Source organism: Eubalaena glacialis, chromosome 14 (genome assembly GCF_028564815.1).
Source record: "Eubalaena glacialis isolate mEubGla1 chromosome 14, mEubGla1.1.hap2.+ XY, whole genome shotgun sequence".
NCBI classification, from domain to species: Eukaryota; Metazoa; Chordata; class Mammalia; order Artiodactyla; family Balaenidae; genus Eubalaena; species Eubalaena glacialis.
The window spans coordinates 19,614,868-19,630,831 of NC_083729.1; the positions used below are offsets into that span (position 1 = coordinate 19,614,868).

Sequence of the window (15,964 nt, forward strand, 5' to 3'; positions counted from 1 at the left end):
AACCGAGAGCTTGGGCTTAGAGAGTGAACCTGGGCCGAGGGGCCCGGTGGTACCCACGCAGGGTCCCCGTCCACAGGCTCACAGCGCTCTTCTGCCCCTTCCAGCCTGTGTACCGGTTGGGGCGGTGGGGTTTGCCTGGCCCGCCCCTCTCCCAAAGGTAACCTTTGTGCTCGCTCTCCTAGGAGGTCAGCCACAGGTCGCCTATGTTTGGCAACTTGTATGCCTGCTTTTCTGTCCCCTTTGCCCTTCTTGTGGAGCTTTCCTGCCAAAGCCAGTGATACAGGTCAGGGTGGTTTTGGGGGGAGCTGTTGGAGGCCCAGGGTGTCAACTGGTTCACACCAAGAGGCAGGACATCCTTATCTAGAACTTAAACCTACATTTTGCAAATGGGGTTGAAGTATTTTCTCGGTTTTACTGAGGCATCTCTTCCCACTCTTGCCCTTGATCTCAGCATTGCCAACTTAACGTTCTGGGCCAACAGAAAGGAGGCAGTAGTGCCCTGCAAAACATGCATTATTCCGATTCCACTCCCTGGATCTGAGCACACGGTCGGTTTTGTTGCTGGACGTACCTGAATGTTGCCCATGACCCCTGTGGACTCCATCCTGCTGGCCACGTTGACTGTATTGCCCCAGATGTCATAGTGTGGTTTCCGGGCTCCGATGACGCCAGCCAGTACCCCTCCTTTGTTCATGCCTGAGGTAGAGGCACAAAATTCAGCACAGCCCCATCTCAGAAGCCACCAGCTCTTCGCACGGAATTTGCCACCTGGCTCCAATCACAAAGCTCCTAGTTATGTAACATCTCGTCAAGCCTAAGTTACCAGAGGACAGAAATCACGTGTCCTACTCACCCTCCTCACTCTGTGCTCAGTAAATGTCAGCCACCCCAATATACTAACTCATTTAGTACAGAAGTTGCCAGTTTCTCTCTTGACACACCTGGTACTTCCAAGTCTCCTGTGACCTTGCCCGGGATCGAGACCCCCTTCCCAGTACTGGGTGGCAGGTGACATGAATCCTAACAGGCTGGACTGAGGTGAACAAGGGCCTCAGACACAGAAGAGTCCCTGGAAAGGTAGGTAGACAAACTCAAGTCCCAGCCGGATTCAGAAGGAAGGCCATCATCGTAAACAGCATGGGACAGGGATGGCTGACCATTTCATCGCACTTTCGGTTTGATCATCAACCTAAAGACCCTTAAGGTCCCTTCCAGCTCAATGAGTATGACCCTCCCCAGCCAAAACGCCTAGGGTCTTTCTAAGCCCCGTCCTCCCTGATTTGCCGAGCCCCCTGCACCAGGGGGAGCACGGCAGGAGTGGGCGAGCCGAGAGGCCTTACCAATGCGCAACATGAAGTTGTTGAAGGACTGGTTGTTGATATTGGTGAGCGTGTCTTTCATGGCGAGCGCGAAGTCGGCCAGATCCGCCAGGTGCTGCCAGCGCTCCTTGTCTGACTTCTCCTGCACGAGAAAGCAACTATGAGCGCCAGGGCCAGCCGGGCGCCTTCCTTCCCTTCACCTGCTAGTGACAGGCCTTGTTCTGCACTTCCTCCCACAGGGGAGCCAGGGACCTCTTTAGCTCTGACCTGTCACTGTGACAGCTCACTTGGGTCCCTCTGGGTCCAGGGCAAGGATGGGCAGAGGTGGTGGGGAAGGCAAATCCTTCCCAGCCCAGCTGCTGTCTGCCATGCATCTGGCAGGGTCGTGTCACCACCCTGTCTGAACCTGGCCTTTGAATTTTGTATCGTTCTCATTTTGTTTCTTCAAGTAGATTGTAAGCACTTGAGGGTGATGACCATTCTAGATGTGTTTCTTTAACCTCATCCATAAAGTGGAGATGGCAGTAGGACTTAACATTGTACAGCACAGTTGTGAGATAAACTAGGGTAATGTTTTAAGAACAGCCCTTGGGACCAGGGTCCCCACAGTTCATTTCCTCTCCCTCTGGCGCTAAGCACAGCTGGCCTCACAGGGCTGAGCTAACAGGAGAATAATCTGTCAGCCAGTGAGCGCTGACGACTTCCCTCTCCTAACAAAACCATTTCCCCAGCCCGGACATCTTCACTGTTACATAACTGTGTAGCTAGTTCCTGCTCCCCGGTTCTTATGAAAGTATAGAGCATTGAGAGGGCATGGCCACAGGCACATGAAAAGATGCTCAACATTGCTAATTGTTAGAGAAATGCAAATCAAAACTACAATGAGGTATATCACCTCACACCAGTCAGAATGGCCATCATTAAAAAGTCTACAGGGCTTCCCTGGTGGCGCAGTGGTTGAGAATCTGCCTGCCAGTGCAGGGGACACGGGTTCAAGCCCTGGTCTGGGAAGATCCCACATGCCGCGGAGCAACTGGGCCCGTGAGCCACAATTACTGAGCCTGCGCGTCTGGAGCCTGTGCTCTGCAACGGGAGAGGCCGCGATAGTGAGAGGCCCACGCACCGCGATGAAGAGTGGCCCCCGCTTGCCGCAACTAGAGAAAGACCTCGCACAGAAACGAAGACCCAACACAGCCATAAATAGATAGATAGATAAATAAATAAAATTAAAAAAAAAAAAGTCTACAAATAACACGCTGGAGAGGGTGTGGAGAAAAGGGAACCCTCCTACACTGTTGGTAGGAATGGAAATTGGTGCAGCCACTATGGAGGGTCCTCAAAAAACTAAAAATAGAGTTGCTATATGATCCTCCAGTCCTATTCCTAGGCATATATCTGGAGAAAATTTTAATTTGAAAAGATACATGTACCCCAATGTTCACTGTAGCGCTATTCACAATAGCCAAGACATGGAAACAACCTAAATGTCCATCAACAGATGAATGGATAAAGAAGATGTGGTACATATATACAATGGAATATTAGCCATAAAAGAGTGAAATAATGCCATTTGCAGCAACATGAATGGACCTAGAGATTACCATGCTAAGTGAAGTAAGTCAGGAAGACAAATACCGTATGATATCACTTATATGTGGAATCTATATGATACAAATCAACTTATCTATGAAACAGAAACAGACTCATGGACGTAGAGAACAGACTTGTGGTTGCCAAGGAGGGTGGGGGTGGGGGAGGGAGGGACTGGGAGTTTGGGGTTAGCAGATACCAACGATTATATAGAGAATGGTTAAACAAGGTCCTACTGTAGAGCACAGAGAACTATATTCAATATCCTGTAATAAACCATAATGGAAAAGAATATGAAAAAGAATGTATGTATATGTGTATAACTGAATCATTTTGCTGTACGGTAGAAATTAACATTGTAAATCAACTATACTTCAATAAAATAAATTTAAAAAAAAAAAGAGGGTATGGCCACAGTTACATAAACCATCTCATGCCCGGCCTAAGCTGTGGAACAGCGGGGGGCCCATGTGTGTTCCCCTCTCTCTGCTTATTAAACTCGTAAACCTGGTTTTATATTTGCACCACGTGGTGCTAGTGGGTGTGTGTCTGTGACCCCTTCGCACAACAGTACTCAATGGCAGCTACTTTTATTATGACATCGTTTCCCACGTGCTACGTGTAGGCTGCCTCTCTCTTGCCCCATCTCCTCTAGACATTGAGCTGGTTAGCTACCTTGTTGGAGCTGGTAAAGCCGTTGGTGTTGACATCTGGGGTGACTCCTGAAGCTGCCATGTAGGTGCTGCCAATGGTTTTGATCTTGGTGATGACCCGAAACTTGGGATTGTCCAGGAGCTGAGGCCAGTAGTAAGGAAGAGAGAACTGTCAGCAGGCAAGGGAGATGAATGAGCCACAACTAAATGACAGATTTGCCCGTTTACAACAAGCCCACGAGACATCTAAGATGTCTTCCTATAACAGCTTCATCCAGCCGACATCTGCCACATGATCCTGGGCCAACGTCCTGATATTCTGAGCCTCAGTTTCTACCACCTTAACACTGGGATTAAAGTGCCAGTCTCCTAGGGTGGGTGAGCATCTATGTAAAAGCATTTCCCCTGGTATACAAGTTACCTGATAAATGTCTACTGAATCTGAATTTGAGGGTAGGAGGAATCAGAGGGGCCTCAGGATCCTGTTTTGGCCAGACCTTCTATGAACTTGTAGGTGATTTCCCAGGCTCTCACCTGGGACCCAACATCTCCAGATGGCTGCAGAAGCCCCTCCGTTATGCGGAGGGGCTTTTATGGGGAAACACAGCAGCCAGAGTAACTCTCTAACTTCTGACTTCAGCAGCCTTTCCTGGGCTGCAATCTGAAAGGGCTGGCTCTGTGGCAGGAGGAGGGGGGCGCAGGATGGTCACTCACAGAGTCAAAATCTGAGATGATCTCATTGAGGAAGCGCAGACACTCAATGCCACCGTTATTGATGCTCTCCTCTGTGTAGAAGTCAGCAAAGTTGGGCAGGGAGGCAAACATGACTCCAATCTCGTCATAAGACTGACTGTACAGCTCCTAAAAAGAGGCGGGGCCAAAGTGCTCAAAAAAAGTCTAAGTGAATAATGTGCTATAGAAATGAATCTGTCTTCCATACCCATGACATGTGCACTCAGCTTTTTGGACACACACGTCTCCCAGACTATCCCAACTTTAAATTATTAGAAAGTAGCTCATCACAACATTTAATAACTAAAAAAGAGCTTCACTAGTCCCTGCAACAGCTCCAGCTCTGAGAAGTGGGTGGGGTGGAGCTGGGAAGTGAGGCATGAGAACCAGTCTGAGATGATCACAGTCGACAGAAAGGTGGGCTCCACCAAGGCCTTGGCTTCTGAAATGGGCCTCCCAGAGGTGTGTGGCCCATGGAAGCAATGTCTATGGCAGTGCCCTTTACCAAAAGCCTGTGAAATTCTTCTTTTGCTTCTAGTATTGTGGTGCTGGGTAGGTCCAGCCCTACCTGGGCCCCCAGGCCATGTCATAAGAAGACAGAAAGCCAGAAGATGACACACAGGCTCGTGGCTCCAGCACAGGGCCACCCCTCACCTCGTCTCTCTTCTTGGACCCCAGAAAATGGCGTGCCACGTGCTCAGGCAACATGTTAGTGACCAAGGCCTCGTTCCAGCGTCTCATTTCATAGACACGTTCCTTCTGGTCGTGGACCTCAATCTTCCATAAGAACAGTGTCCGTGCCAGCTTCTCCACCTACGGACACAGACATAGGTAAGGTGTGAGCTCTAAGCTGGCCATCTGAGGGAATTCCCTCCTGGCCCAGTGGTTAGGACTCAGTGCTTTCACTGCCGTGTCCCGGGTTCAATCCCTGGTTGGGGAACTAAGATCCCACAAGCTGTTCAGCACAGCCAAAAAAAAAAAAAAAAAAAAAAGAAAGAAAAAGCTGGCCATTTGATGGGAAGATGAAAAATGGGAACTTGATAAGTTCCAACATGGAAAAACTGAAAGGAAAACGGCTAGATGGCAAGGGAAATGAGACCCAGAAAGATTCACGTCATCAAAAAGGCCACCCTACAGGTGCAGTGAGGATCCCAGCCCCTGTGGTTACAGGAGGATGTGAGAGGTATTCTGGATGTGTGGGGCGTCCTGGGACCTAATTTTAGCTACAGGTCTGCCCTGTGGGTGGTGGCAGCAGTGGGATCTCCTAGCCCAGGGAGGAGGAGTCCCCATTTCCAGCAGGCTCCATTTGGTCAAGAAGTGGCTGGGGATGGCTGTAGTTCCCCGACAAGCCACTGGGTGGCACCTGAGCTAACAGGGAAGTAAGTCCCTCACGAGGGTACTTCCTTCCCTCTCTTCCTCTTTTTCCTTTTAACCAAACAAAAACTTCATCAGCTTCTTTCCCTTTATTTTCCGGCTCCGTAGTCAGTGTGTTAGTGACCCCAAGAGCCAGCGTGAGTGGAGATCCCTGAGCCCCTGGCCTAGGAAATAGAGATTTTATCCAGGCTTTTGTGCCCCTCCCCCAGGCTTCCTTCAGTTTCCCACAGGAGGTCAGAAGGAAGAGGTGAGAACTGTTGCTCCTGTACTACTGAGGAAGAAACCAGAAATTGGCAGAGGTGGTGGCCTGACCAGGGTCACATGCCATGTGGGGTAAGGGAACCAGCATTCCCCAGAAGCTTGGGTTCCTAGGTCCTGTGGCTGCTTCTCCAGAGGCCCCGACAGGTCCGCGCAGAAGAGGAGGGTGTGCAGGCACTCACGTGGCGGGAGAAGTAGTAAAAGCTCAGCATCATGACAAAGATCATCACCGTCATGGAGCATTTAGAAGGCACCAGGGGCAGCCTGTAGGGCCGAGAATAATTCAGCTGAAGGGCACCGTGCTGCCCTCTGACAAGGGAGTTTTATTCCCTCTAATCTGGCTGTGCTGTTTCCTGTCACCCAGAAACTTTTCTCAGCAGCTTAAGCGCCTTCGCATCAAGTCCAGACGCCCACTGGGCAGTAAAGCTTTCTGAAATCATTGGGTTTTTGTCTTAACAGCCAACCAACTCCTGGCTCCTCCCGGCTGCACTTGGAATCCACATCAGGCCTTCGGGGATGCTCCCCAGATGTTGAATAAACACTGCATCACCTGACTGATCACAGAAGTAGCTGCAACCATCTAGGAATCTGGAGACGGAAGAGACTAACATCTCAGTGATGGGATGAGGGCACAGTTCCACCATGCTTTTGTATAACTGTCACCCATATTTTTGTGTGGAGCTGTACATCATTTCCATTACTGTACAGTATTCTATTATATGAATATACCACGATTTATATATCTGTTCATTGTGGATGTCATTTGGGTCATTCTCATTTGTTTTGGATGTTTGTAGGTGTGTGTGGCTATTATAAACAGTGCAACTGTGGACATTTTTGTACATGTATCCTGGGACATATATATGTGCATTCGTTTCTCTAAGGTGTACACGTAGCTGTGGAATTGCTGGGTCATAGGTCTATTTTCAACTGTACTAATTAACTCCAAATTGTTTTCTAAAATGGTTGTACCAGTTTATACTCCCACCAGGAATGTATGCATTACCATTATCATACATGATGTGATCAGACTTCTTAATTTTCGCCAAACTGGTAGGGATGTGATGGTCTTTCACAGTGGTCTTAATTTGCATGACCTCGGTTACCTGAATGCCTTTCATTTATTAGTGCCCATTTAGATTTCTTCTTTTGTGAAACGCTCTTCAAGTCTTCTACCCACCTTCTGTTAGGTAATCTTTTTTTTTTTTTTTTAAACTTACTTAAAAGTCTAGTCAAGTCACTGAATCATACAATTCTAAAACTTTAGAGCTAGAAGGGACCTTGAAGAACTTCTAGTCTGATACCCTCTTCAAGAGATGAAAACTGAGACTCAGGAAAAGTGGCCTGCCTGAGGCCCCACAGAGAAGCACTGCGGCAGGGTTAGGAATCCAGGTCTCCTAGTTTGCATGCAATAGTGTTCCTTCCTCCTTCTGTCTCTGCTGTCTGTTCTGCCGGCCGGTAAGTGCAGCTATCATCCATCTGGCTGCTCTTCTTTTCACCTCAGCCCAGCCGGCTCTTTATCCCACCCTCTAAACCACGCTGCTCGCCAGGCCTCGCTCTCTTTGACTCAGGAGAGGCCAGCGTGGCCAGATTAGCACTAAAATCTGCTGCAGTCTCCTACAGAAACACACACTCACTTCTCCGGCTTGAATATCCCACGTCACGTGCCTCTGGAAGGATGAGACCATGGGGCTTTGGCCTGTTGTATTCCCTGCCTCTAGAAGAAAGGGGCCAAAAACACAGACCAGGACGGGAAAGCGGTCACCCTTACCTGTCAGTGCCATTGAGCCCAGGGCTGGAAAGTACCTGCATCTTCTCTAAGGCCACCATCGGAAAGCTGTTGGGACAGATAATAGCACACTCAGGCCCCATCGGGTACAAGAGACTGGTGCCCAGCCAAACACTGAGGTGACCCAGGTCTTCAACTCCTCAAGAAGGGGAAGGATGTGTCCTGGGATCACAGCCAACCAGTGGCCCGTCTGTGAGAAACCACAAACCCTGATTCCCATACAAGCCATGGATGAGCCCTAGAGACAGACGGCCAGCTCAGTGCAGACCCATGACCTTGAAACGGGGCCTGGGGGGTGGGAGGAAGGAGACTATGCAGATCCCCAAACAGGCTTCATCTTACTCGTGTTCCTGGAAGCGTCTGCGGTCGTATTCATCAAAGATGGGGCGCCAGGCGTAGATGTTGATGACAGCCACAGCCCCTGCGATGAGCAGCATGAGTGTCAGCTTGACCATGTGGCTGACCTGCACCAGCATGATGGTGGCGATGAGGGACAGCACAGCGACGTAGTTGTAATACTTGGGGTTCTCCACGCAGCCGTCCTCTATCTGCACCCCTGAGGTGCCGTTGGTGGGTCCCACGTAGTACTGGAGACAGCTAAGCTGGAGGCCAGGACCGTAGGGGAGAGCGCGGGGTGCAAAGGGACAGCAGACACTGGTCAGAGAAGGCGGGGCTGTGGCAGCTGCCACTTCCCACAGCTCCCTCAGAAACACCGAGAAAGAAGAAAAATTTACCAGGGGACAGTAATACAGAAGTCAATTAATTCCTGCTAAGAGCTTTACCATCATCTCCTCTGAGGATCATGAAAATTCTCTTGAGTATTTTAGTGCTGCCACCATCATAGGGAAAATTCGGAGAGGCCACCCTTGCCCAAAGTGGTGCAATTAGCAAGCAGCAAAGCCAGAACCAGGAGTCTGTGCGTTAGGTTTCAAACCCAACGTGCACTTGCCCACAGCACTCTGTTGCTTCCGGAGGGGCCGTGAGCCAGCCAGGCGGCCCCGCACAGCTTCACTGCGATGGCAGCCAGCCTCCACTCAGAACCTTCATTTCTGGAGTCTGGTCGCCGGTCCCACTGCTGGGCAGATGTGGTCAATGGAAAGTGCATCCATAAACCGAATCAAACCTACTTTTCTTCATTTTCACCCACTGGCGCTTGTCTGGCTTTGGGGAGGCTCTCAGCATGTGAGTCTAGCACGTGGAAAGTTTCACACCTCCCTAGTTTTTCTCCCCTCCACAGGACTTCCAGATGTCCCGCCAGTGTCCATGACCCTGTCAAACAGTGGCCCCCAGACCTCGGCACCAGGCTCCAGGGGGGTGTCCTGACACGCAAGGGGCCCAGGCCTTTTCTTCCCCGCCCTGTGGCCACCAGCAACCCCTGGGCATGTCAGGTTCTGGAGCTCCTAACTCCATTCCTGTTGGACTTTGGATCAATTGGCCCTAGGGCTTCTCATGTATACTGCTACCAGAATAAGTCTCCATGCTGACTTTTCTCCCATGCTTCAATTGTTAAAGATAATAAAGCAAATAATATTATATTTGCAAAAAGCAGGACTCTAAGAGAGTGTACCTAGTACAGTATTACCAACATTGGAGGGAGCTGGGAGGCCTGACCAGAGAGCACCAGTGACAGCTCCAAGTGCCCAGTGCTCAGGAACTGGCTGGTGGCTTCCCACTGCCATCCCTTCTCCCCAAGAAAGCCTCTGCTGCCCCCTCACGGACCCACATGAACTGAGGACAGCAGAGCAGAGGAGTTCGTCTACCGCTAGCCATCTGGGCTCAGTGAAACTGCCATCCCAGTGACCCACCTCTGGAAGGTGCAGCCTTGTTCAAATGGATGAAGCCCAAACAGGAGTGCTCCTCTGGTGGAGCCGGTTTACCTCCCTCGTCCTGATGGACGCCTGATGCTAGCCACACTGTAGGGAATACTTAAGATACACAGAAAGCTTAGGAGTACTGGGGCCCCTGAACAGTGAGACATGGAGAGAGAAAACACAGGACGGGGATTTAGAACTGCTTCAATTCTCCACTCTGTTACTTACTGGCTGTGTGACCTAAAACAAGTCATTTGACCTCTCTGAGCATCATTTTTGCACATGAAACTACAGATGATACCGACCTCTCGGGATTGTTATACAGATTAAATGAGACAACATATGTAAGCCACCCAGAAAGGAGCTGGTGCCTGGCGCTGGGCTCCTGGACCCGGGGAGAGTGAGGAACTGGGCAAGACAAGGCAGTCTCAGAGGCATCCTGGGGAGAAGACCCCGCCGTTTGGCCAGGATGATCGTTTAGGAACCTAAGTGCCACTCCAAACCTGTGTCTATTGGGGGTGGGGAAATGGGCTGGCAACTGCTCATGCAGGCTAATCCAGAAGCCTCCTCTGAGAGTGGGCATCCCTTCAACAGGACAGCAGGGGCTCACCATGTCCACGACGTTTGCCATGACCAGAATGAAGATGGCCAGCATGGCCCAGGTGTTCCTGGCCCAGCGCGTCCGGTCGATCCAAGTCGAGAAGGCCACGATCTTCTTAGGAAAGGCCTAGAAGGATGGAATTTCCAGGCCCTTGTGTCTTGACAGCCTTCCCCCCTGTAAACCTGACTGCTAACCACTCTGCTTGCTCCTATACTTCCCAGGAACCTGGAAAGTAGTGCCGCGTGTGTGCGTCAACCAAAACCTGGCTGTGGCAGAACTGAGAAGGCGCGCGGATCCCGGCTCTGTCTGCCAATCCTGCTGGATGTGCAAGTGACACACCATGGCTGCCAGATATCAGAGCCCTTCCCAGAGCTGCTCGGCGACCGGCCTGAGCCTGTGGGCAGCACCACCAGCAGCAGTCCACTCACTGTCTCTGGGCGGCAAAGCCACATTAGGGGAGAATTTTCAGGGCCGGCCGTCTTTGCCTGGCTACTCCTGCTTTCCCTGGGTCAGTGTACTTAAATCCCCCAAGTTACTCACAAGCCACCTGCCAGATTAATTTTCCTAAAATGCTGCTTTTCCCTTTTTTTTCCTGATCAAAAACTCTGCCTGGCACCCAGTGCTTATAGGAGAAAGTCTCAATCCCTGTGTGTGGCTTTCAGGGTCCTTCACAACTGGAGCCATTCCACCTTCTAGCTGGGCCTCCACTGCTATTCTACACAGGTTCCCATTTACGTAGACTCTGGCTCACTCACCCACGCGCGCCCCGGGGCCTGGCCCAAAGTGGGTGCAGAGCCGATAATGAAGAAGTGTGTAATGAATGCATGGATAAGTGCCTGAGCCACCCCAGCGGAAGTCCTCTACTTGTCAGGATCTGACAGGACACAACTCCATCAATACCCACTTTCACAGGGAGTGATGCTCACTTCCAGACGGCTCCGAGCCAAAAGGAAAAGTGTTTCTTACCCGAGGAAAGATGGCAGCCAGCGAGCAGACAGTCAGGAGCAGGAGCAGGACCTCGCCAACCACAAAGGTCACGTAGTTTGTCATCAGCCTGTAAGAGAGAGGAAACAACTCGGGAGAGGACCAGAGGGAGCAGTGGGCTGGGTCAGGGGCCGGAGAGGAAAGGAAGGGAGGCAGAGGGCAGGCCCCCTAAGCAAGGCACAAGCCTGTACCCGAAAAGTTCCACGTGATGCCAGGGAGGTGCTGCCAGCTGTGTGCAGGGCCTGGGGACATGGGACCCTCCCCAGCTGTAACTGTTCTTTGGGACATTTCTTAAAGAAGGACAGACTCACAGATGCCCTGGGCAGAGCCCAGTAAAACCTGGGAAGGGATTCTTAGGAACAAGCTTTCTGCCGTGTCACAATGATGAAAGGGGAGAGCACAGAACAGAGCCGCTTATTGCCGAGGGCTGCTGAGGGTTACAGCGTTCACCGCTGTATCCCTAGACCTTAGCCCCAGGCACAAAGTAGGCAGCAAATATTTGTGAAGTGAATGAATGAATTTGGTCCTCACAACAATTCTGAGTTAGCGAGGGCAGGTTTTATTATCTTCAGATCATCATCATCATCAACATCATCATCTTTCACTTTACAGATGAGTAAACTGATGCTCCAGGAACCTTTAGTGATGTGCCCAAGGTCATAGAAGAAATAAGTGAGCAAGCCGAGTCCAGAACCTAGGACCTTGTGACAAGTCCAAGGCTCTTTAAGTTCCCCAAACTGTGATCAGAAGAGGGCTCCATACTCCCTCCTTTCTGGTGGGGAATCCCTGAGCTGGAGGGAGAGGCTGATCGGCCACGGGGAGAAAGGGAGGGAGGGAGGGGGCAGCCGTCCTTCAGCTGGGCTTCAGCAGATGGGGCAAGGATTCCAGAACACCCTGCCTTGCCCCAGAGGACCTGCTGCTGTGAGAGAGACCAGTCTGCACCCAGAGCCTGAAATCTGTCTTGTAGAACATGAGCCAAGAAAGGGAGCCGATGGGCCGTGGTGACCGAGATTGAGGAGCGTCCCCATCCTGTCTCCTTGTCCCAGAGCCACTCAGACCCATCCAGCCAAGGTCTCCATCCCCCCGGACCCTTCCTCCCTCAGCTTTCTCAACCCTGGTGTGACCCCCACTTTGACGCTAGTGCTATTCTAGGACCCAGGAGCAGAGAGAAGGAAGGGGGTCCAGGGCGCAGTCCCAGCATTCCCAGGGGCTGCTCCGGGGGATGCGGGGCAAGGAACAGAGCCTGTGCCCCTGTGTCAGGCTCCAGCTGAGGCCCACACCCCGCAGGCCTCTGGCCTAGGAAGCGCGTCACCTTCCGCCCTCCCCTGGCTGTCAGGGCCTGCCCTGCCCCTCCCTCACCAGGGGTCGATGAGAATCTCAACCAGGGCCGTACAGAGCAGGACGACGCAGGAGCAGCTGAAGGCGGCCCCGCTCTGCTTCTCCTTCTCCACCGAGTAGCGGGTTTCCATCTCGCGGTCCATGAACCGCATGGACAGGAGGAAGGTGTTTCTCTTCTTCACTCTGCAGTGCAAACAAGCCCTATGAGACGCAAACATCACATCTGTCTCTGCCTGCCAAGAAGGGGCCATATTCAAGATGACTGACTTCCTGGACCCCCCGCTGGGGCAAGACAAGGCACGTGCCAAGGGCAAGGGGCCAGCTGCCTGAGGGGCCACTTACACCTGGGCGGACTCCCGCTCCAGCAGTGCCTCGTTGAGTAGCTGGTTGAGCTCGTGCTCGTCCTCAGAGGCGTCCACCACGCGATCGGCCAGGTCCTGAAGCCGCAGCCTCCGGCGAGGGTTGGGGAATGAGGGGTTGTCAGCCTGCAAGGCAGTGTGGCAGAGTTGGGGGGCAGGTGGGATGGAGGGGGGAGAAGTTGGGGAAAGACAGGGTGGTGTTGGGGGAAGGGGAACTAAAGGGATCACACGAGCACCAGCCCCTTGACTCTCAAGATCATTTCTCGGGAAAAGTCTTCCCAGTGCTCTCGCGTGGCTCCGTCCTGCTTGGGTGTGGACCCAAAGCCACAGTCCTTCCTGGCTGCCCCGGGACTCCAGGTCCCAGGCCCTGTGGCCCCTAACAGAAGCTCTGCAGTGATCGCCCACTAATGGCAGCGTGGGGAGCAGCCACCGGGGGCCCGAGTGGGAGACCTGGAATTTGAGATTGCTGCTGGGTCAGCGTGGTCCTGGCACCTCCTGCTACAAGGATGGGGGTGTCACACAGCCATACCCTTCGGCATCCTTGGGGATGTAAAAGACCCCCAACCCTACGCTTAAGGGCGCTCTTAAAGGAGCTCAGGTCTGGCTCATTTGGGGGAGGAAGACCTGAGGGGGAAAGCTATGGAGAGAAAATAACATCCTTATTGCTAGTGGGGTGGTAGGTCTGGGGTACCCCCTACCATTTTTATTCCTGGTCACAAAGGAAAAGCCTCCGCTCCAAACACATGAATCCAGACTATGATTACACAGCCATCAGCCCAATTGGGATGGGCTGATTAGAGCTGTCTGAATGGGTCTAAGAGTGTATCTGGAAGCCAGAATCAAGATACCCTGGGCTTAAGCTCAGGCGTGCCGCTGGTTGAGTCTGACCCTGTATAATCCATGTCCCCCCAGCCCCAGTTTTCTTCTCTGTAGCATGATGTGGATGTTCTGTTCCAGCACCAGAACCTCCGTCCCTGAAGCATATCGGGAGCAGTGCGACACTGGCTAATTGTGAGGACAGAAAGAAATCACAGGCTGCTAAGCCTCTGCGTCCTTCTTGTTAGTGAGTTACACTGAGTCTGTATTAACACTTTCGATCAAGAAACTCACAATAGGGAAAAGTTACTGAGTGCTGTGGTGCTCAAGGAAAACCCAGTTTATCTTCAGCCCTTTCCCCTCTTGTCTTCCAGCACCTGATCTACAGGCACGGGGCGGTTCTGTCTCCTCTGCAGCGAGACTAGCGGTGTGGCCAACCAGCTCCCGGCAGCCTCTGCGAGGCCGAGACCCATCTCAGCACTGGCCTCTGTCGGTGGATATACTCAGGAAGCTCTTTAGTAATGGACGGATCCTGGACGCTCTCCCAAGGTGCACCCCATCCTCAGGGGGCCAGCCTGTTCATTCCTCTGGAAACCCCTCATCTGTGCACAGGACTTGTGCGGTTTGGACCTAGCCAGAGAGGTGAGCCCAGCCCTTTAGTGTCACTTCTGAAACAGCCCTGGATCCTAGAGAAATTTCCGTGGGTGTCCTCACTGCCCTCAGAGCTCTAGGATTCTGGGACATGGGAGCCAGACAAGGCCTCGGAGGTGAGCACCTCTTCTGACCTCAGCCACCTCCACCCCATGTAACTGACGAGGAGACAGTGAGGCCAGGGGGCGGGGCGGTGACCAGCCCAAGTTACAGCCACCAAAGACAGAGGCCAGGCTAGGAGCCAGGCCACCCCGGGCCTCGCCCCGCACGTACCTGGGCATCTGGCTCCTCGGGCCCCTCGGACGTGGAGCCGCTGGTGTGAATGCTCCCGTTGGGCTCCTTGGTCTCAATGAGGGCAGGGGAGCCGGGCTTTGAGGAAGGTGGCGCTCCGTTCGGCAGAGCCTGCAGCAGAAGGGAGTGGCCATCAGGAGCCCCCAGGCACTGCCAGATGCCCACCCAGCGTGGGGTTGGTCTACTCTCAGTCTGGAATCTTCCCACAGGAGTTCAGAGGCCTTGTGACCTTAGAAATATCTCACTATTCAGTTCCTTCTCTAGACCATCAATTTTAAAACGCTGTAATTTTCTAGTATCCATTTCTAGTATTAAAACTTTTCTAAGCAGAGAAAGACCCTATTGTTCCAACTCCTATTTTTAAAACAGTAACTCAGTGACACAGTGATTCACAGAGATCTTTTCTGGGGTCGAGCCCTGTCAAATGCCTTCCAAAAGTCTGAATAAATTCCATAAACCAATTTCCCCAATGATTATTTAATGTACTCCGTCAAGGAAAAATACTACTCTATACAGGGAAACAGTTCATTCATTCATTTACCAAGCATTTACTGGGTACCTACTGTGTGACAGGAACTGTTGTAACTCCTGGGGACACAGAATGTCCTAACCTCAGAGCCCACCTTCTAGTGAGGACGGGCGGACATCAGCGAAGTAAAGAAGTAAATGATTACAGAAGGTCAGAGAGCAGTGCTCTGGAGGGGTGGAGTAGGCAAGGGACACAGGCATTGCTGGGGAGTGTGACTGTAAGGGGGGCGGGGGAGGTGTCACCGTGAAGATGGCATTTCCGTGAAGACCCGGAGCACACCACGCGGCTCTCAGGCATGGGTTCCAGCAGGCGGAAGCCCGGGGCGGGCTGGAGGCCCGGGGTGTCTGAGTAGCAGCCAGGAGGGCGGCGCTGCCCGAGCCCAGTGAGTGAAAGGGGTGGGGCGGTGAGGACCTGCTGGATGGGGTTCCTGACCTCAGGGGACTTTGGCTCTTCCTCTGAGTGAGATGGGGACCAAGGGAGGGTGTTGAGTGGGCGGGGCGGGGGGTGGGTGTGTGTGTGTGTGACATGATTTCACCTAACATCCCAGCAGGATCACTCTGGCTGCTGTGTGGAGACAGAGGGGGGCGGAGCAGGGCGACAGATTGGGAGACCACTGCGCTGACCCAGGCATGAGATGGCTCGGACGGGACGGCGGCTGCCAGGGTGTGAGGAGAGCGGGGCTAGAGCTATACCTTGCAGGAAGGGGCTCATGGATTGTAGAGGGGGGTCAGGATGTCTCCAAAGGTTTGGGGCTGAGCAGTTAAAGGAACGGAGTTGCCACTGATTGAGACAGGGAAGACTGAGGAAGAGCGGGCTTTAGGGTGGAGAGAAGATCAGGAGCTCAGCTTTGGACCTGTCATATACACAGA

General features: G+C 52.4%; 1 protein-coding gene across 1 annotated transcript in view; it reads right to left on the reverse strand.

Annotated features, from left to right (window-relative positions):
* The window catches only part of ADCY3 (adenylate cyclase 3), a 48,696-nt gene that overhangs the window by 781 nt on the left and 31,951 nt on the right, over nucleotides 1–15,964 (reverse strand). The window contains exons 7-19 of the mRNA XM_061168725.1: nucleotides 14,549–14,677; nucleotides 12,792–12,934; nucleotides 12,471–12,632; nucleotides 11,094–11,181; nucleotides 10,137–10,253; nucleotides 8,058–8,317; nucleotides 7,698–7,763; nucleotides 6,109–6,190; nucleotides 4,949–5,107; nucleotides 4,277–4,423; nucleotides 3,585–3,704; nucleotides 1,341–1,461; nucleotides 572–696 (exon numbers count right to left, since the gene is read on the reverse strand). Of these exons, the coding sequence (XP_061024708.1) occupies nucleotides 572–696; nucleotides 1,341–1,461; nucleotides 3,585–3,704; nucleotides 4,277–4,423; nucleotides 4,949–5,107; nucleotides 6,109–6,190; nucleotides 7,698–7,763; nucleotides 8,058–8,317; nucleotides 10,137–10,253; nucleotides 11,094–11,181; nucleotides 12,471–12,632; nucleotides 12,792–12,934; nucleotides 14,549–14,677 (1,719 nt within the window). The remainder of the gene's footprint in view (nucleotides 1–571; nucleotides 697–1,340; nucleotides 1,462–3,584; nucleotides 3,705–4,276; nucleotides 4,424–4,948; nucleotides 5,108–6,108; nucleotides 6,191–7,697; nucleotides 7,764–8,057; nucleotides 8,318–10,136; nucleotides 10,254–11,093; nucleotides 11,182–12,470; nucleotides 12,633–12,791; nucleotides 12,935–14,548; nucleotides 14,678–15,964) is intronic.